This window comes from Sinohyriopsis cumingii, chromosome 3, assembly GCF_028554795.1.
Source record: "Sinohyriopsis cumingii isolate HCF-2022 chromosome 3, ASM2855479v2, whole genome shotgun sequence".
In the NCBI taxonomy this organism is placed as follows: Eukaryota; Metazoa; Mollusca; class Bivalvia; order Unionida; family Unionidae; genus Sinohyriopsis; species Sinohyriopsis cumingii.
Genome location: NC_142963.1, coordinates 64,075,242 through 64,097,477, shown reverse-complemented (window position 1 = coordinate 64,097,477; position 22,236 = coordinate 64,075,242). Strand labels below are relative to the sequence as shown.

Below are 22,236 nucleotides of genomic sequence, written 5' to 3'. Positions count from 1 at the left end.
CAATTTATGTGGCAGGATATGGATAGCATTATATATATATATATATATATATATATATATATATATATATATATATATATATATATATATATATATATATTTAATCTTCATGGAATATTCATTGAGGGCTTGCATTTTGCTTGAAAACATAATGGAAAAAAATCAATGACACTTACAGTAGACATCATTAGCCTTGTCAACATAGGTATGGCATGATCAAGTTCATATTAGCTATTGATTGTCCTAATATACTGTATGTATGCTTGTATGAAATGGGAGAGAGTGCCAGCCATTATTGCATCTAAGACTTGCCACCTGTACTTTTGATCCAATTTACTGTATATACCTGCTTGTAAGATGAATCAAATTGCAAACAACAAAGATCCTGACCTGCTGCATCATAATGTGCCTGCAGATTAGGGTCTGTTTTATTTGTTCTGCTGATTACTCCTTACAAACTGCACAGACCCTGATCTGCTGGTACATTATGCATAGGCAGATCTGGGTCTGTGCAGTTGGACTTGTCTTATAAGCTAGTATATATAGTAGTGTTTGACCTCTAACATTCTGGATCAGTTCTGATCATACTTTATGCATAATTAACTTCTAGGCAACCACTGTTCCATGGATTACCATGAAACTTGGTAATATTTTTGGTCAGAACCAAACGTAAAGAAGCACATATCGACATATCCTTTTTTTTTCATGCATTTTTTATGAGTTGTTGCTGTTTTTTACTACAAGCATAATGCAGTGTATGCCAGACTTTGTGAATGTAACTAGTCTTTCAGTTTTCAGTGGAAGACTATGAAATATAGTAAATGGTATGTGCATGTCAACAAATCACCTTGTCCCTGCAATTTTTGTTAATGTAATTAGTCTTTTTGTCTCAGAATGTAGCATATGACATTAATCTTGTGAACACATTTCAGTTTTGATGGTTCACTGGAAACTTATTGCATATTAAAGATGCACACATTGACAAATCTCTTTGCTCTCATGATTTTCAGAAGAGTTATTGACCTTTTTGACCTCACAGCTGATGCTGTAAATGTATTTGACAGAATTTTCTGAACTAGGTTCATATTATGGTCGCCATCAGAAGAACTGCATGTTGACCAATTGTTGTATTCTATGTGATATTTATCAACTTCTTTTATGATAGATTTATCTCCATTATAAAGGTAGATATGGTATGTGGGAGAGACTTTTCTCCCACATTAAGTTGCTGTGGAATATGAAAGAGACTTATTTCCATGATGCAGTAATTGTGGGATGTGTGTGGAGAGATTCATCTCCTTCATGGAGATGGCTGTGGGATATAGGAGTGGGCTGTGTCCATCATAAGTGGTCTGTGGGATGGGGGAGACAAAGGGTCATATTTATCAGATTGCTGACCATGCCTCTAGTCATTTAGATGAACTTCAGCCCTTCACCATGGGTATAGGACAAAATCCCCATAGGACAAAATTCCGCAAGGATGAAATCACCCCAGGACAAAATCCACCTTGAACAAAATACCCTCAGTGAAATGAAAGACAGGAAATAATCCCCTCCCCTAGTCTGATTTTAGCCCTTTTTAACCTTTTTAAACCCTAACATATATGCAACTTTGTGTGTCTGCTTTGGCCCTTTGAAGTTTTGTGTTGGCTTTCCTTCAGTAGATAAAAGACATCTAGTGTGTGGGTTAAATATTAGATATAGAAGGAGATTAAGATGCCTAATGATCAGTTTGATCGATAGACTAAAAACTTGACCGTAGTAGGAGATTTTGTCTTTAGAGGATGTTGTTTGTCCCCCCATCACCTTATCATGGACTGAATTTCTAGACAGTTCCACTGCTGATAATATTGCATAGCAATCTGTCTTAGAAAGCATCCACATATACCTTCAAGGAACATGAGTTCATAAAGAACAACATTTATTTATTTCATTTCATATATAACCACTGCATCAATGACTCTCACTAAAAAAGACATTTTTTGTGATTATTTTAGTGTTCTTTATATTCAGATTTTACAGCACTTTAGCTCCATTTTTAGTTTTATTATTTAATTTTTAAAAACCACGGAGATAATATGGAGGACACAGACTCAGCATCAGTGTCCACTTTACCTTATTTTCATAAGAGTGGCTGAAGTGAGTTGATGTGTCATACCATATATATTTACTTATAAGTAGAGTCAAACAAAAAACAAAGATCCAAATCTGTGTTATCATAATGCACCTGTAGATCAGGGTATGTGTTGCTTGTTCTACTGGTTACTCCAAACATAATGCACAGACCGAGAGCTGCCAGTCGATTATATGATGGTAGATCAGGGTCTGTACAGTTGGCAATTTGTCTCATCTTATAAGCAAGTATATACAGTGGTTGAGATGCTTTGAATCTTTCCTTGAAAGATAAAGAATGAAGTCAGGATGTCTACAGACTGTGAGGAAAACTTGTAAAATTTTCCCCTTGCAAGGACTCTAAATATGTGATGACAAGTTAAGTACCACTGAGTACACCATATTAACCTATTTTTGATGACCTTTTTTCATTAGTTTTTTGTAATAGTGGTGAGGACATTTGGGACAGTGAGGTTGAAAATAAAGCTATGAATATTTGCTATGGCAACCATCTCTTGTGTAAATTACATGCACCACCAAATGTACAAGTGATGCGAAAATCATATTTCAAGATTTGCATTTACATCTCTTACTGTGGGAGTGGATACCATAGGGGTCGTCCATTAATTATGTCAACAAAATGGGGGGGAGGGGGTTTGATGAAGTTTGACAATTGTTGACATGGGGGACGGGGGAGTTCAAGATAAATTGATGTCAACAGTGTTATTTTTTTACAATAAATTTAATAAATCAAACAAATAGGAAATTAGTCGGTGCGTTGGTATGGCACACACGCGCTCGCCCGTCAACAGCCCACCAGTTTAATCCTAAACCGGTTGAGCTCTTGCCAAGGAAGTCATAGTCTTGCATCATCATATTTTGTTTTTATTCAATGTAGATTGTAGACTGTTGACAGATTTTTAAGGGAAGCTGTTACTAAATTCAAAGACTGCACTGAGCCATAGACATCTAAATAGTATAGCTATCCATGGACTTCTATTAAATAGCATCTATGTTATAAGTATAGATGCTATATATATTGAAGTCCATGAGCTATCTCTTCAAGGATGGATAACTGAGCCTAGGAAACTTGAGAGCTTGACTATTATACAGTCATCTTTAACATAATACATAAAATAAATTATGTAGCCTACACAAGCATACAACTTCTTCAACCATATGCAGTAACCTTAATGCCTTACAAATATTGTACACTTTGATATTAGGGGGGTCACTGAAAGTTTGACAGTTGTTGACAAGGGGGGGAGGGGGGTAAAAAAATTGCCTAAAAATTGTTGACATAATTAATGGACGTCCCTCAAATATGTATACTTTATATAGACCTTCACAGTAGTTTACATGAATAGGCAGCATCATGTATATTTCTGACATTTTCCTTGAAAAAAATGGCAGGGACAGAAATAACCTTGTCAACATAGGTATGGCATTGCATAATTAAATTCCTATAAGAGTTCGTCTACTCTGTTATAGTACAGTCTGTCCACACTTAATTGGGTGTGGTAAAAGTATCTATTTTTGACATCCTGGATTCATTCTGTTCATAGTTCTGCCTAATTAACCTCTGGGCAGCCAAAATTTCATAGCCTACTGAACTGACTAAGCTTGTTGTTTTCATAAAATTTTTGTTTACATATGTAAATTTGTTCATGTGTGTAATGGGTCACTTGTATGGGTTATGTTCAACACCATGTACGATTTCTTTTCTTCATAACCTCAACATCACTATTTTTTACATAACATTTTCACCACATACAGAAACCTCCAGAGACTATCATGTAACAGAATTGAAACTGAGTGGGCTTTGGACTAAATGAATAACACAAATACAATGTGTGTGAATTACGAGACTTGTGTATTGTACGATAAGATGATGGCACAAAAATAATAAATGAAACAATCTATGCAATGCCCTACTCTCGCACACACCCTACACACATTCACAAAAGATATATATATATATATATATATATATATATATATATATATATATATATATATATATATATATATAATGATAATGACAAGGATTGAGATGACAACATAGTGCTGAAATTATCAATGATAATGATGACAATGGTTCATATAACTGATACGCTATATAAAATGAAACAAAACAAAATATCATGGTTCCAACCTATGCCGGGTGCACTGTGGTTCAACTTCCCACTTTGAATGAAGAAAAAAACTACAAAATATGACAGTTCCACTATGGCCCAACTTCCCAGACTCATACTGGCTCAACTTCACCATCCACCAGGTTCAGTCTGACTCAGCTACACCCTCCACCAGGTTCAGTCTGGCTCAATTTCTCTCTCCACCAGTTTTAGTCTGGTGCAACAACACCTCCCACCAATTTCAGTTTGGTGCAATAATACCTCCCACCAGTTTCAGTCGGGAGCAACAGTGCCTCCCACCAGTTTCAGTCTGGTGCATCACCACCTCCCACCAGTTCCAGTCTGGTTCACCTACACCTTCCACCAGTTTCAGTCTGGCACAAAAACACCTCCCACCAGTTCCAGTCTGGTTCACCTATACCTCCCCCTCCACCAGTTTCAGCCCTATGGCTGAAGTTTTGTGGTTCTAAACCAACACTCCATAACAAGATCCAAGCAATGATCTAACGTTTGTAGTAAAACCTTACTATTTATACTATTTAAAAACAAGATATTCAAGACCCAAGGGTAAAGTACCAGTGCATGTCGAGAAACATGGGCATCACACTACGAGCGACTACGAGATGTACTTGTTTAGTAATTATATGTCAAGGTAATAAAAACAAGCTACTCTAGTTAACGCTGTACGCGTTGACAAAGTCAAATATACATTGTCATCATTTAATGCAAAGCCAAATTATTTTCTTACCTTATTCCGTGACATATCATTCACCAAGATTTTCCAAGGAAATAATCTGAATTAAAAAAACATGACTATGCCAATTAGTGTTTGGTGCATTCTCATTAAATGCAAGAGATCTGTTGGTATTAATTATTGTACCTCCCACCATCTCTGGAGAGACTGGGGTATATAAGAATACCGTACCCTAATACAAGCATACATTCAGGAGGAAAAGCAAATAACAATATTTTCAAGATGGCTTATCTTTCTGTCCATCCATCCTTCCATCTGTCACATAATCTTGTGAATGCACCTAGTTTCACATTTAATGCTTTTAAATATGAGTAAAACCAACAAATAATATTTCTATATATTATTGGCAAGCAGACCATTGGGCCCTGAGTGGCTGAGTGGTCTAAAGCACTCTCCATTACGGATCACTGCAATCTCACCTCTGTCTGTGTGGGTTTGAGTCTCGGATTCGGCCAATGTGGGTATGTGAGAAAGTTTGCCAGTAGCTTCTCGTGGGTCAGTGGTTCTTTCTGGGGTTTTCCTGGGTTCTTCCTCTACCATTAATACTGGCAGCCATATATAGCTATGCGCTGAAAAATGGCATTAAACCCTACAACAACAACAACAACAACAACAAGCAGACCTTATTTCAGTCATGTGATAAGTCATATCATTTTGGAAACTGACCGCTTCGGTGGTGTAAGTGGTTAGAATGTCTGTTCGGATGCTGGAGATTGCGGCTTCAAGCCCTGGCCAAGTCCTATCAGAGACTTGTAAAAATGGTACTAACAGTTGCCTCGCTAGTCTCTCAACGTTAAGAGGTTAGTATATGGACCGATTGGTCTGGTATCAGGATAATGTGACTGGATGGGATATCAGGCTACATGTCTAGCATGATGCCTTAGTGCTAGACATCACTATAAACTGTCACATTGCAGACATCAAAATAATATGACTGAAAAATTGTTAAAGCTACTTTAAAAATCCAAAATATCATGCACACACACTCTATTTGGAAAGTTGAGCATTATATTTATATGGAATACAGTGTATTTTTATGATACATTTAAGGTACATTTAATTATGATCTAGATAGTCCTGATCCAGATCTGTCTGAATTGCAATAACGTACGGTACATAGTTCTGGTGCTATGTACCATGTACATGCCTATAAGATGAGACCAACTGCAAACAACACAGATCCAGATCTGTCATCACATGATGCATCGACAGATCTGGGTCTGTGCAGTTTGTTAGGAGTAATCAGCACAACAAAATAGACTGATCTGCAGACATGTTATATTGTGGCAGATCTTGATCTTTGTTGTGTGCAGTTTGACTTGACTTATAAGAGAGTATATACAGTACCATTCCTTGAAAGATAAAGCATGAAGTCAAGTGGTCTACATAGATATGTTGCTATGATGGTAACTTGTACTCTTGTCCCCTTGTTTATGACTAAATTTAAGTGATGGTAAGTTAGGTACCATAAGGTACACTTTATTCAACCTACATCTGGGACATGAAAGGTGTATGAAGATTAGATTCCAATAATTGGACTGTGTATGTGCACGTATCTACAATGTACACACAAACAAATACAGTATTTTCCATAAATACTATGCACTTTAAAACATAATTTAAGCAAATTTAATGAATTTAAAGTTAATTGTGATAATGCTATAAAATACTTTGTTAGCTGTCAGTATTAGATGTTAAGTCTACAAACGACATAGAAGATACAAGAAACTGTGTGTAATGTTGGTAGTCTGGGTAACATATAAACACAAGCTCCAGATGAGCTTTCTTGCTGAAGTGAAATAAAACAAATGTGACACAAATTAATGTAGCAAGAAAGCTCAGATAATCTAAAATACCAACAATTATAACACGTCCAAAGACAAAGCATGTAGATAAAGATTGAATTTTTATATTTTAAATAAAAGCTAATGACACATCAAAGAAGGTCATCATTTAAAAATTTAAATAATGGCTATGATAAATTTATTATGAAAATGCACATGCAAAATTTGTACATATTTGTATTTAAGATACTTGGAAATGAGATTGCTAAAAAATTTAAACCTTAACTAAATTAAATGAGCAAAAATAATAAATGAAGCAGTAAGGAACAGAATTTCAACCAAAGAAGCTCATACAATTACAACATAAAGCTGATTGCCACTGACCAGTCTATGGAAAGACACAACATTTAAATTGAAGCCCTGACCATGTCCAAATCAGTCAGCCTGCGGAATTCTTTGGGAAGGCTGTTCTAAACTCTCTGGGATCATTAATTTCAAAGAAAGCTCATTGTACCTTTTGATCTTCTTGGAATTGTTGCCAGATTTTGGTATCTGAAATTATGGTTGTATTCTTTGAATATGACCCAATTATTCAAGTAACTAGTTAATAAAGAATTCTGTAAGTATCTTGTATAATCTGTTAATATGCTGGTAAATACATGTGATTCTACTTGTGGTAGGACAGAAATGCCATTTTAAAGACTACCTACTACACACAGTTTTATAATTGAAATCTACCACTTCTAAAAATGTAAAGAGTTTAAAAGTTGGAGAAAAAAATTGCATTTTTACATGCTATATCCAAACATTATAGAAACCCTTTTACCTTTTCATTGTAGTTTGGAGTGTGTAAGGCCAATGGTAGAATATTTATTAAGGTGTTATAACTAACAGAGGGATCAAAGATGATCCAAGATTGTTTATAATGTCACTGATATGATGTCATATTTTAGCTTGGTGTTTCATTGAGATATAAACTCCTGAGAAAGATTGGATATAAAATGGGATAGTAATGGGTTGTGCTCTTGTCTCATAAATATTGAAAAAGAAACATTCATCTTTAGTTTAAATGAAAAGTATATGAAACCTTGGAAAATATTTAGTGATTTATGACCTGCCATTATTTGGTACACTGAAAAATAATAACTTGACACCAAGTTGTGTATTTCTTAAGTGGACTGTTTAAGTGCATTTTTCAACCTGATTGAATTGATGAATATTTAAATACTTATTCAGCTATTATTTTATAGACAGTAAGTGGCAAGGTATTTTTTCCCATACTTTTGTATGTATTAACCCTTACTTTAGAATACATATTCGGCTAAACATTTTAGTGATTTTAGATTGCTTGGACTGTTACCTATATATAGAATAAAAGTGTTTACAGAAGTAAATACTCCAAGATTGCACAAGTAACTTTCCTCAGAAACTATTTAATTATCATATTTGCACATTTATAGCTCCTTACATGGCATACACCTGACTGCCACAGGATATTGCCTCTTAGGATCATAATCTACTGTACTCACGGGCTGTTGTTTTTGAAAATATAATAAGCTTTTAAATGACTTCTCAAAAGCTTCTCAACAGAATTATACCAAATTTGAAAGAAAACATCCTGTTCTGAAAACCTTTCTAATGAATACAGACGAGGCAGATCTGCGATTGAAATGTGCCATCATTACTAAAATACAAAAACTTTTAAACACAACTTCTTAGAAACTGCTGAAGAGAATTTGACCAGATTAGACATGAAGCATCCTGTAATGAAGGGCTTTCAAATTGTTAGAAATTTTGCCAAATTGCCATCAAATTTGGCTGCCATTACTGAAAACATAATTTTTTTTTATAAGATTTATTCTCAAAAATCTCACATTGTAATTGAACAGAAAGCATCCTGACATGAAGGGCTTTCCATTTTATAAAAACTGATGCTTCATCAGATACCGTCAGTGTTATTAAAAGGAAAGGGAAAAAATATTTGAATGACTTCCTCAAAACCACTCAAAAGAATTTGAACAAATATCACAAAATTTATCCTGGCATCATGGATTTTTTTTTTTACATTTGTACAAATGATGGTAATAAGCAATCAAAAAGGCCACTTCTACAAAAAATTTAATTTTTTTAAAGAAACTTGTCAAAAAAGATCACTAACTGAATTATATAAACTTTGACAGAAAACATCCTGTCATAAAGCTAGGCCTTTCACTATTGGGCAAATGATGTACTTTTGATAAAGATGTGGGGAAAAAAACTTGAAACAACTGTTTTCATAATGTATGCTGTCAACAGCATTGGAAGAAATTTCTTCAGAAGCCCCATAGTGACCCAGATTTCTTGGCCAGCTGCTCTTGTATTTGTTGGTTTGACAGATATAAGTGAGGTGGAACATTTGTTTAAATAAACATTTCTTTAACTTAAGCATTTTCTTGAAACATTAATAGCCAGTACTTCTGCACAAACTTCCCAAATAAGCTGATATAATTTCAATTTCATTATTTTACAATACACTAAATAGAACCTGTGTAAACAGAGTATTAATTAAACAGTTTAAAGGTGTATTGTGCCTTGGATTAAACAGTTTAAAGGTGTATTGTGCCTTGGATTAAACAGTTTAAAGGTGTATTGTGCCTTGGATTAAACAGTTTAAAGGTGTATTGTGCCTTGGATTAAACAGTTTAAAGGTGTATTGTGCATTGGATCTAGATGAGTAGACTACTTGCTTTTGATGTGGGGTCTCATTTCTAGTGGCTGATCAAGGTAATTACTCATGTATAAACTATGCTTATAATACAGCTGTCTAAGGTAATTACTGTTGTACAAACTATGCTTATAATACAGCTGTTACTTTACTTTCACCCTGTAAAATCTGACTTCTAGGGGTGGACAAGGATCTATATATATATATATATATATATATATATATATATATATATATATATATATATTGCCAAAAGAGAATTGTTTGGAAAGGGGCCAGCATTTTGCAGTCAAGATATATATGATAATTACTGCACGCAGTAGTTTTTGTAGACTCCTGAAAGCGCTAGAGGCAAGCTTTTTAATCATTTGATTACATTCCATATTCGAGGCATTGTTGTGGGGCATCTTTTTCTGTAAACACATTTCTAGTTTTAACTTTCTATAAACATTTGTTGCTTTTTTTAATGGCTAAATTTTTTTATAAAAATTAATCTGTTTAAATTATTTCATATTTTAGGCCATTATAGTCACAGGAAATAAGCTTAGTGATAATTTCTGACTTTTAGCTCCATATCCAAGGGATGGATGCTGTAACCAGGGTAACTGCCAGCCATCCAACCAGTGTAGTCAACCAGGAGATGGAATATTCATCTACAAGGGAAAGGAATGGACACCTTTCAACCTGCGACTATGGAGCATGGCTGCAGCATTTTGCTGAAGACAGTGGAGGTCATTACTTCTCACAAAGAACACCTTTGACTGCTTTCTGTCATGATTTGCATTGTATTGTTCCAGTTAATTTTGAAGCTTCCGGTGATTATAAAAGAAACACTCATTTAGTATGTGAAATTGAAAAATGTTCACGGTTGGTGGGTGGTGGTGGTGATGGTGATGAATTGGTTGAGAATGCAAAATCTGCAAACACCATATCAGGAACAAAACAGTTTGGACTCAACGCAACTTTTGAAACCTTTGAAGAATTTCAAGAAGCTTTCGAGAAATGGGCACGAGCTGGATCACATAGCATGAGAATCAAGGACAGCAGGAAAATGAAGCCATTCTATGAGAGCACTCCCTATAGTTACTGTACATACATTTGCAAGCGCTATGGCCACCCTAGAGTTAGGTCAAAACTGATTAGACCGAATCAAAGGTATATTGCTTGCAACTGTCAGGTTGTCGTTGGTATTCACTTGAATAGTGATGGAATTTACCAGGTTTTTAAATTCTTTGACCAGCACAATCATGAACATAATGCGGAAACATTTAGAAAACTTAGCCAGCCAAAAGTGAATGATGAAGACAAAGAAACCATCAAGAGGCTTTTCCAAGTGGGATTTGAAGCAAAGGATATCAAGAAAATGATAGGAAAAACTGGAGTACATGTTACATCAAAAGATCTCAGCAACTTGAAGAAGAAATTTTTGACAGAAGAGTTACAGGGTAGGACACAGGGACAGTTGTTACTTGAGGAGATGCAGTTCTTTCTGGAACAATATCCTGGCTGTTGCTTTCATATGGACACAGAAGATGGTGGTTTGGATTTTCTATTTATTCAAACAACAGAAATGCAAGGAACTTTCAGGGAATTTTCAGAAACTGTATTTTTGGAGGTTACATACAGATTGAATTCTGAAGGGTACCCCTTGTATACTATTTTTGTGCAAGACCAAGATACGGTCATAAGACCTGTTGTGTATTGCTTCCTTCGTTCAGAGACAGAGCATATCATTGACAAATTCTTTAATTATTTCTGTGAAACAAACAACTGTACAAATGTAAAAGTTGTAATGGTAAAGAAGGATTTCTCTGAAATCAACAGTATAAAAAAATGTCTTCCGAATGCCAGGATTCTTTTGAACACATTTCATGTTATCCACTATCTGAAGAACAAAGTCAAACGTGAAGACGGACTTACCGCAGATCAGAAGCATCACATAATGAATGTCATTAGACAACTGATTTACTCGCCAACTGAAATTGATTACACCTTTAAATATGCAGAGTTGACAGCATTGCTACCAGAAAGGTTCAAAGAGTATTTTGACTCCATTTGGCACGAGTGTCGGGAACAATGGGCATATTATTTCAGAAAGGATTTAATCAATATAGGCAAAATGAGTAACAGTGTCAAAGGAATTGACTTTCATTATCAGAAGTTGAGATGCTGTTCAGATGATAAAAATCGTTTCGCCAGATCAGTACGAAAACTTTCCATACTTATGAATAAATGGTACACAAATGAGGCAGTAAGCAGATTTAAAGAGGAAAGGACACGAATAAATAATCAGTTTATGGATGAAGTTTTCCATGACATAGGACAGTTCATAAATCCTGAAGGCCAGGAGGTGTTAAGGAAAGAAATCCAAACTTGTCTTGATCATTCCTATGATTTTTACAAGAGTCGAAATGGGTTAACTGTTGTTTGTGGAATGGATGGTGAATATTCTATTAGTACAGATATATGCCAGTGTACCTGTTCTTTCTACAAAACACATTTCTTGCCATGTCAGCACATTCTTGCATATCGAAAGGAGCATGGAAAGTCCATAGTTGATAAAGATTGTATTCCAAAACAGTGGAAGCAAGAACCACCAAAGTTTGAGGAATGTGAACCAACACCAATGAAAAGAAAATTATTAAGATTGGAAGAGATTGAGCCTCCATCAAAAAAAAATGCAGCTATTCATTTAAAAGATGATGCAAGTACCTCAAACAAAACAGACAAAATGGATAAGATTCTGCAAGGCAATATTATGTCAGAACATCAGAAATACAAGACTGCAATCAACTTCTTAACTGATTTTGCTGATTATCTCTCAACATGCGAGCAGTCTGAATTTAACAGGAAAATGAATTTCTTGAAATCCATCCAAGAGAAGTGGATGAGGAACGATCCCTCTGCAGACTGGAAAAATAGTGAAGCCAGTGTTGGTTGGGAATACCAGCAGCTTCCTGCTAGAGAGTCCATAGAAATTGAAGTTCATCTGACCAACAGTCATAGTGTGAAGGTGCCAGTCAACATTCTGTTAGATGATCACAGCTACAGTTCAAATGACAGAGAGTATGAGGCACAGGAAGCTTGTGACGCTGGGACAATCCGACTGGACGACAAATCAAAAGAGGTATCTACTGGAGCAAATTTTAACAAGGATGATCTGACCAGGTTAGCTTCAAGACAAGATGGAACGTATGGACCTCTCTTTAGGTTGGCAGTTCGAAAGCGAAAAATTACTGATATAAAAGATGACAGCTACAGAAACTTGAAGCCTGTGTCAACAGTTTCAAAAATTGAGGAAGAAGATGTTGTCCCATCAAGTGAAGAAAATGGTGTCCAAACGAACAGTGGGAATGATGACATCTGGATGAAAAAGAAAGAATTTACTTTGAAGAAATCTGCCAAAGAACAGATATTGCAAGGGAAAGCACTGACAGATGAAATCATAGATGCTGCACAGATATGCATGAAGGAGCAATTCGGGATAAAAGGGTTTCAGTCAACAGTTTTCAAATCCAACCCAGGTAATTTTACTGTGGAGAGAGATGGAATGGTACAGATTCTTTTTCAAGGAAATAACAATTTTGGTCATTGGGTTGTGGCTACTACCTTGAATTGCCGGCCAAAAACAGTATCATATTATGACACTCTAAAGAAGAACATTAGTAGTGATGTATTGCAACAGCTGTGTGCCATCTTAAAGCCAGAAGATCCTGTATTAAAAGTTAGACATATGCCAGTCCAGAAACAAGTTGGCATGGCAGACTGTGGCCTCTTGGCAATTGCAAATGCTTTGGCAATATGTACTGGACTTGACCCATCCAATATACTTTTCGATCAATCAAAACTGCGGGGTCATTTGATAAACTGTTTCGAGACTGGTCACTTTAGCATGTTTCCTCATACGCCACACAAGAAGAAAACAACTCCTGGCACGATTGATTTTAAGTTGTTTTGTGTGTGTCGATGTCTCGATGATGGAACCAAGATGCTAGCTTGTGACAGTTGTGGAGAGTGGTTCCACCTCAGCTGTATCGATGTTGACCAGAAAATTCTAACTAATGAAGCTTTGAAATATTATTGTGACAAATGCAAAGGAAGATACAGCAGTGTAAAATGTAAAGGAGAAATCAGTGAATAAGAGTGACAGAAAGGGGAAAATGTTTTAATAACATTAATAAGGCATCATCCATTGCTTATCATTAAAAAAAATGCTCTGACAAAATAAGTAGCCACCTTTTTTGCAGATTGTTTGACTTTGCTTACATTACTTGAGTCAAAGATATCCTTTAAGATGTGAATTTGTGAAGAAAAATGATATTCTTAATATAACTGACAATTGTTCATATTTTTGCCTCTACTGACTAAAAGAAGAAAAATGGTTTCAGAACAATAGTATCAGCCCTCTCATCTTAGATCTCTCCACCAAACTCTCTGGCTGGCTTGCACATAGGGTAAGGAAGATGTCTGTCAGTTTGGGGGTCAGAAGTTGAGCTGAAATATTTACACTTTGAAATGGCTTTGTTTAGTGTACTGCCTGTAAACATTTACAGAATTGGTAAACATGTAAACAAACATGCATGTGACTATTACTGAACCATTCCAGTTTAAATTGTATATTTCCACCTCACTGATTAAGACAGCATTTCTAAAGCCTCAGGTCGCAAGGCTGTTCTGGAAGGTCATGGAGGATCACAAGGAATGTTTTTTTTTGAATAGCAAAACAGATTTTGGAAACGGGATCATGAAGTTCAGAATAACTATTTTTTTACGGTTGTATTCAAAAATGGTTGGGAATCACTAGTTTATGATGACTATATTTAGTAAGACTTTTCTGTAATTTCTTTTCTTAAAGTACATATAATTTTCACACCAACTGTGGCATCTCAAGGAAATAATCAGAGTTGACACGAATCTACTATATTACACATCATACAACATTATTACGTTTGGAAAACATCGTCTTTCTAGAATCTTCTATTAGTAACATATTTTTAAAGAAACCTTGTTTCAAGTTTTCAAACCTCTGAACAATTTCTTAATGATTGTAGATATTACAAAAGCATCCCATGTGCATGTCTACATGGTACATTCAGTTCCATTACATATTAGTTTTATTATGTACATGTATGCACCAATAGGAAACAGCATGATGATCCTAGGGATGTTTTACCTAAATTGTTGAATATGTTCAGCAAAGACATCAGACATACTAAATCCTGTCATCCTAGGTGGTAAATGACAGGGCAAATGAAACTACTGCAAGCATTATAATAGCAGTAAACTTTTCAGTAAGCTTAAAAAGTAGACTGTTGGAAAGGTTGAATTTAAGTTCTTTGGTTTCTGTACAATAGGTTTTGTTCAAGACTCCATATCTTGACCAAAGGTCAAGATTATTCAGACCAGTTGGCCAATAATCTCAAGAGTCAGCAATGTCTATCTAGTTCTTGTACAGAGGACCATTAAAAATGTTGTTCGCTGTACACTTTACAGTTGAAAAGGGAAATGTTTATATGGATGAAAGTGAGGAGGGATGGAATGGCAAATATGTGTTTCTTTAATAAACAGCACATCAGCAATAAAAGAACAACAACAACAACATTATCAAGTCAGTTCTGACGTTAGTACAGAAAGGAAAGATTAACATCGATGGTTCAAAGTTTCAATGAGCTGCATGAATGAAAAATATTCCACACATACGAGTTGGTGCCATGGTCAGATGCAATATATTGGTGCATATTGTTACAAAATGCTTTGATTGTTACATGATAGTCACTGATTTACACGAGTATCTCGTTTATTAAATTTGTTGCTTAGATTTGGTTTTGGATTTCTTAAGATGTTAGTGATATTAAGCTTTTCATACATGACTTTTCTCAATATATCAAAATTTGCAGGAAAACAGAAATCAGTCAACAGTATGTATGTATTATAAGGAATATAAGTCATTGACTTTTTTTAGAAATATCTATGGATAGCACAAGTACATTCTTACCTTTGTAGGGCATTCAGTACTTTGATATTCTCCCTATAAAGACAGGTTTAAATGTAGGTGATGTTTTTTGCTACATAATAATAATAATATTAATTGACAACATATTTCATGCATTTTTTAGAGAATAAAAAATGTTTGTATACGTGTACAACTTTAACAGAAAGCTTATGAAGCTTGTATTCCTGACGAAATCTGCATTTTACATTTTATATGAGGCATTTTATAAACTTGACAACAGTCTGTACTTAATACGTGAAAATTAAGCTATAAAGGTGTATTGAATTCCAGTATAATCACATTTTTAGCTCTGTTGGTCCCAGACCAGAAGAGCTTATGCAATGATCTGGCTTGTGTTGGCACCAGTTTATTGTTGTTACTTCTCCTAAATTATTGAGTGTGCATGATATTGGGTTGTGGGCACTGCCAGTGTGGGTATGTGAGAAAGCTTGCCAGTGGATTCCTGTGGGTCGGTGGTTCTTCCTGCATTTTTCCCAGGTTTTTCCTTGACCATTTTACTGGCTGCCATGTATAGCCTATTTTGCATTGAGAAATGTTGTTATATCTCAAAACAACAACAACCTAAATTAAAATGGGACCAATCTGATTTCCAGTATGACCACAACAGTGGCCATCTTGAAAATCTTGTAATTGTTACTCATCATACATGGATGGTCATATCAACATGGTATTTTAACTAAAAGGCTTATTATGATGCCTAGTTGAGCCAAAATAAAAATAATGCCATTCTGATATCTAATATTTCCACAAAGTCAGCCATCTTGACATATTGTTATCACAATGCCATGTTAACAGAAAGTCATTTTGATGTGGAATTTTCACCACAAGATTACTTATGATGTCCTTTTGGTCTGGGACAAAAATGGTGATGATTTGACATCCAATATGGCTACCACAACAGCCGTCTTTAAAATATTGCCACTCCTTCTTAATGGAAAGTCATATTGACATGGTGTTTTCACAGAGGACATCTTATGATGTCCATTTTGACTAAATGAAAATGTTTCTGATCTGATGTCTAATGTTGCTGCTAGAATGGCTTGTGGGTATCACAAAATATTATGTACCATGGTATTTCTGAACATACTGCGATATGTGCCATTGTATTCAGCAATTATATTAGAATGTTTTGGTGCGGGGGTCTAGCACTTTTTTAATAAAATGTTTCAGTCTTTATAGCAGGAAAAATATATTTTGCTGATTTGTAGCAAAAATAACAGCACATTTATACCTATTTACATTTTGGGAAAAAGAATATCTTTAAATAAAATAAAATGAAAAGTGCTACCCCCACCATTGCCTAATAGTAGATGAATTTGCAATATGTATGGTAATAGTTGTACAAGTTGTAATGTAAAAATTGTAACTAAAGGGGGATGAATGCACTATTGCAGTCACCCTTTAGTTACAATTTTTACATTACAACTTGAAAATCATTGTGCCTATATTAGAGAGCTTGTTGATAAAAATGGGAGGCATGACAATAAAGCCTACAGTTTACTGTCTGTACTGTTGATGAAATAGAGAGGAATCTGAGATGGATGTCAATACTCAGACATGATTTTTGTCAAAGAGAGCAAGTAAACATCCAGTAAACAGAAAACACACTCAGCAGACAAGAAAATATGTAGTCAACTTAAGAAATTGTGCATAATATTCAAACAAAAAAGTGCTCTATCAAAATCCCAACATGATTTGCATTCTTACAAGGGAGTCCGTGTACTTCACACATTAACATATGCTTGTAAATAACTATGAAATGACTTTGTTTTTTCTAAATCCAAAATATTTCCAAAAGTTGCTAATGGTCAAAATATCTTCACAACAACCCATTTGACCATCGTGTTTCTATACATGACACATGTCAAACTTGTGATGAAAATATCATAAATATAATTATATTTGTAATATTTCACATCAATTTGTGACAAATACAATTGTAAAAATAGAATCTTTCAATATATTTTGTCATGAAAAATAAAACCATGCATTTAATATAAATAAATGCGTAACAAGATTAAGTAGGAATTTCCATGTATTCCGTACTGATGGAAACTACTGATCTACTGGTACATTGAAAAAGTACTGTGGTATGTACCACTGGAAAAATTACCTTGGCATGCCAGTATACCGGCAATACCACATGCCTCACGAGGCCAGCTTGAAAATCTTGTTATTACTACTTGTGAATGATTGGCCATATTATCATGGAGTTTTCTCTAAATGACTTATTTTAATGTACTGCTGATCCCAAATTAAAACGGTGCTGTTCTGACATCCAGTATGTGGCCATCTTGAAAATCTTTTGTTTGCAACATTTTTTTTAATTGAAAAATTATTTTGACATGGGCTGCTTCATCAGAAGAGTTCTTACAGTGTCAGTTTAATCATAAACAAAAATGACTAAGCCATAATATGGGCACTGTGTTGGTTGCCTTGAAAATATAGGTATTTCTGATCATCCCTGAAATGGATGACTATATCAACATGGAGTTTTACCAGTAGACTTATGATTCCTCGATGGTCTTGAATGAAAGTGGTGCCAATCATACTTCCATTCTGGCTGCTATGAAGACTGACTTCAAAATTAATCTGTCACTACATCCCTTGAATGGATGATTATTATGACATGGTGTTTTAACCAAGACACTTCTAATGGTGTCTGCTTTGTCTTAAATGAAAATGGTGCCAAGCTGACATCTACTATTCAGACTGCAGCAGCTAATTTGAAAACATTTTTATCGTTGAAGAATATCAGATGATTTCAATGCTCAGTAGTTAAAAGGAAGATGGGGTCTTTCTTATCGGATGGCAGGGATTGGTCAATACAGTTCACAGCTGGGTGATTGTTTTATAAAATCAAATTTGGGCTTTATTACTGACCTAGATGTCACCTCATTACCACACCATATGGCAATAGATTTAGCCACAGTAATATGCTCAAAATCTTTTAAAATGGGACAAAATTTCAGATATTTTTGTCAAAGTGCCAGAAAAAGTTGGGCTTTTAAAACATTTCTACCCATTAGAGAATTTGAAAATATTATTAGTGTGTTTTAAAGGCAGAGACAGCTATAATGTGTGTAATCCAAATTGGTAACTTCAAAATCTAAACATAAATCCCACTTATCCTAAGTCTTTATACCTGCTTCCCAGACATTGTTTGGAAGGAGTGGTCAAAGATCAAATATATTAAACAAAAATTGTAGATATGGTGCAGTGTTAGTTCTTTAAAGCCACTAATGTGATGTAGCAAATAGTTGGGTGGGAGATATCATCCCTACTGTAGGTCATATTATAATTATGGTACACATGTACATTGTCCTTTCCGACTACCTATATGTACACCATGCAATGTCAGTGATAGATAAACATGATCTAGGTTATCAGCTAGCAGTGTAATACCACTGACAGCTGATTAACAAGCTTTAAATTGACCCAGATTTTTTCATATTTAGACCAGTGACCAATAGTCAGAAATTGGTACTCTAAAATATAACACTTTCTTAAAAGAAAATTCAGGGGAGCTCATGCCTAAACCCACTTTAACTGTATATTATAAAATTGTTCTCATTATTGTTTTACATGATTAGTTCTTGTGTTTATGTTACTAGATATAATTCTCCATTATAAGCCATGCATGGTGATAGATGCACCGCTTTCCTCCTTTAGAAAACTTGGACAGATATTTCTGTAATAAATCTTATTCAGTTATAAACCCATCCCCATTGTTCATGTAGTTTACAAGACATGCATTTTGGACATGTTTTTTGAAAAATACTGTATTCAGACATTGATACATGTGTTTGCATGCCACTTGACTGAGCACTTTTGTCCATGGTGACGAAAGAAAGTCATTGTAACCCACTTTTCATGTCCGAATGGCAGTATTTTAGTTTAATTATATTAATATTTCCCATATTTGGCAATGTCATCATAAAGTTTGATAAATGCATCTAACCTGAAAGATAGCTTAAAATTCTACCTGAAAGAGGTCTCTGTGACCAACTTCCAAGTTCAGCTTTTATTTGTACAAGTCCTTTTTAGCAAATGTCAACATAAAACAACATTGTGGTCTGTGGAAATTGAGCATTGTTTATCACTGGAGCATTGTAAGCATGCCCATGTAAGCTTATGGTATGGCCTTTGTGCAGATTGTATTGTCTCTAAAGCACCATGAATCTGTCTACATTCACTATTTTGTATTCCTGAAGAAATAATACCAGGGCAATTTTTTATACATCTTAAGACATGTTATACCAAAAGTTTGGTGGGCTGGCCAAACTTTTGATGGGATGGCCTCTCAAATGGTGGCATACTTACATACCAACCAATCTTATCTTGAATTCATGGAGATTCTTTTTGAACAGCAGTATCAGCCCCTTTGCAGAACTCTTGTACAAATAATTTCTTTAAGAGGAAAGTAGTCAAACTTCTTAAGTTCTAGTGTTTCTCAGAACATATCACTTTTGTTTGGGCAGTATGGATTTGTGGATGACAAGCAAGATTTAAGTGCATTTAATCATAAATACAGGCCTCAAGTTGGACCCTAATATCTGAACAAAATGACCTTTTCTCTAAAATAGGCAAAGTTGGCAAAAAATAAAATTTGAAGTGCATGTAGAAAGTTCACAATTGATTCTTGTGATTCTCATGTCACATTATTAAAATGATGAGGAGGAATTATTGAAAGTTTAATAGAGAGTTAAAACCTTTATTTTGCTTCACCACAGTTGTAATATGACATAAAACAGCCACCTCAAAACTAGGTTACAATAAAAAATATCAGCAACATTTCCATGGCAAAGTCTTTTTGTATGTTTATATGATGAAATATTGGGTGAAATGATTAGAAATGGACCAAGGTACACTGTGTGTCCAGAGTCATAACTTTCCTCAGATTAAGTAAAACAAATTCAGTGCTTGTTTTTCAAGGTATCTGTATAATGTGTTTGGCCAAATTTTGTACAATAGCAGTGTAATTTCAGTTATTTATGAACATCAAATTAGTACCACAATGAACAACAGGACATAAGACTTCCATCTGCCACCTTCCTCTTTGATGGCAAGATTGACATAAAAGTTGACATTTTACTTTAATTATTAATGCACAATATTGAAACAATGGGGTTGATGGTAATATCATGAAATCAGTGCAATGTGCAGTGACAGACTATAGCCTGACTATGTAGCCAGCACCACATCCTTGCATGGATGTCTAACCATTTCCATAAGGACAGAGAGGTATTTCTTCCATAATTATATTTTTGTTTGTTCACTAGCCATTCTATAGTTGACTATACATGTAGGTTATGGTCAATACCCAAAATTTGTTCTTTGAATTATATTCAGCACATGGCCTGAGATTCATTTACCATGATATGCTACGTCTTGTGTGAATCACTAAATGTTTTTATATGACATTCTGTTTCATGTTTTTAAAAATTGAAAATGGAATATATTGACCAAAGATGCAGGGGATTATAGTGATGTCTCTCCACCCATTCACCAAGAAGTCGATTTCTGCAACAACTTACTTTTGCTGTCATTTTTCTTTCTAACTTCATATGTGTCCTTAGCATGAGTAGAGGAAGAAGCCTATTGATTTTGGTGCTGCTACATCCAGCGTCAAAGTCAGAGGAGCTGAAAATGTGATTTTCCTTTTTGCAAGATAAATCTAATTTCATTGGCTGATTCTTCATTTGACTTTGTAGGCAGACTACATTTGGACAGAGGCTGCCTGTCAGGTTTTGAGGCCAAAATTTTGGGTTTTATTTTGTGGGATTGATGCTATTTTTCAGCACTTTATAGGCTATACATGGCCAATATATTTGATAGAGGAAGAACTTTGGAAAATACTGGGAAGAAGCAACGACCAATGTAAAATTAATAGCAGGGTTTCTCACATACTCACATTGGCAGAGTTGAGACTTGAACCCATTCGGGCAGATGTTAGATGTCAGTTATATGAATGGATGAGCACCTTAGAACTATTTGGCCACCCAGTCTTCAAGCCATGAGGTTGAAGCACAATGTTAATAAAGCAGACATTGTAAGATTTTGGTTTCTGCTCAACATTTCATTCCAATTCTTATCAATCTCTAAAGGATCACTACACTTGGGTAATGGCAGCTTGCTATTGATTCTTATCAATCTCTAAAGGATCACTACACTTGGGTAATGGCAGCTTGCTATTGATTCTTATCAATCTCTAAAGGATCACTACACTTGGGTAATGGCAGCTTGCTATTGATTCTTATCAATCTCTAAAGGATCACTACACTTGGGTAATGGCAGCTTGCTATTGATTCTTGATATGAGGTCAAAAGGAGCAAACATTTTATCATTTTGTGTTTCTTGTGATAAATAAACTTTTTTTAAAAAGTATCCTGCAGTTATTTATTGTGAATTTCATAGTTGCATTACATTTGAGAAAGAGCAGTTCTCTATCTATTAATAGCTCAAAGGTGAGGATCACTAGACATTAAATTGCTGTTAAGTGATGTTAATTTTAGATTTATAATAGTTTTGACCTGTCAGAAAGATCAGCCGTTCTTCTGATTTTCTATGGGTAGGTGTAGGAGGTAATAACTTTCATGGTTATGTTGGTATGTCCATTCATAGTTGTGGTAGAAGTTCCATTATTTCCACAAAAGGATCATTGTTCATGGGGTCTTTACATTCTTGGTTTGTAGTAATCACAAAAGTTGGTATCCCAAGAAAAAGAGTAAACT

At 34.9% G+C, this 22,236-nt stretch overlaps 1 protein-coding gene across 1 annotated transcript in view; it reads left to right on the top strand.

The window, feature by feature from the left end:
* The window catches only part of LOC149802993 (uncharacterized), a 50,362-nt gene extending 28,473 nt beyond the window's left edge, over window positions 1–21,889 (top strand). The window contains exon 4 of the mRNA XM_089952524.1: window positions 10,058–21,889. Coding sequence (XP_089808650.1) covers window positions 10,058–13,630 — 3,573 coding nt within the window. The 3' untranslated portion in view covers window positions 13,631–21,889. The remainder of the gene's footprint in view (window positions 1–10,057) is intronic.
* The last annotated feature ends 347 nt before the right edge of the window (window positions 21,890–22,236 follow it).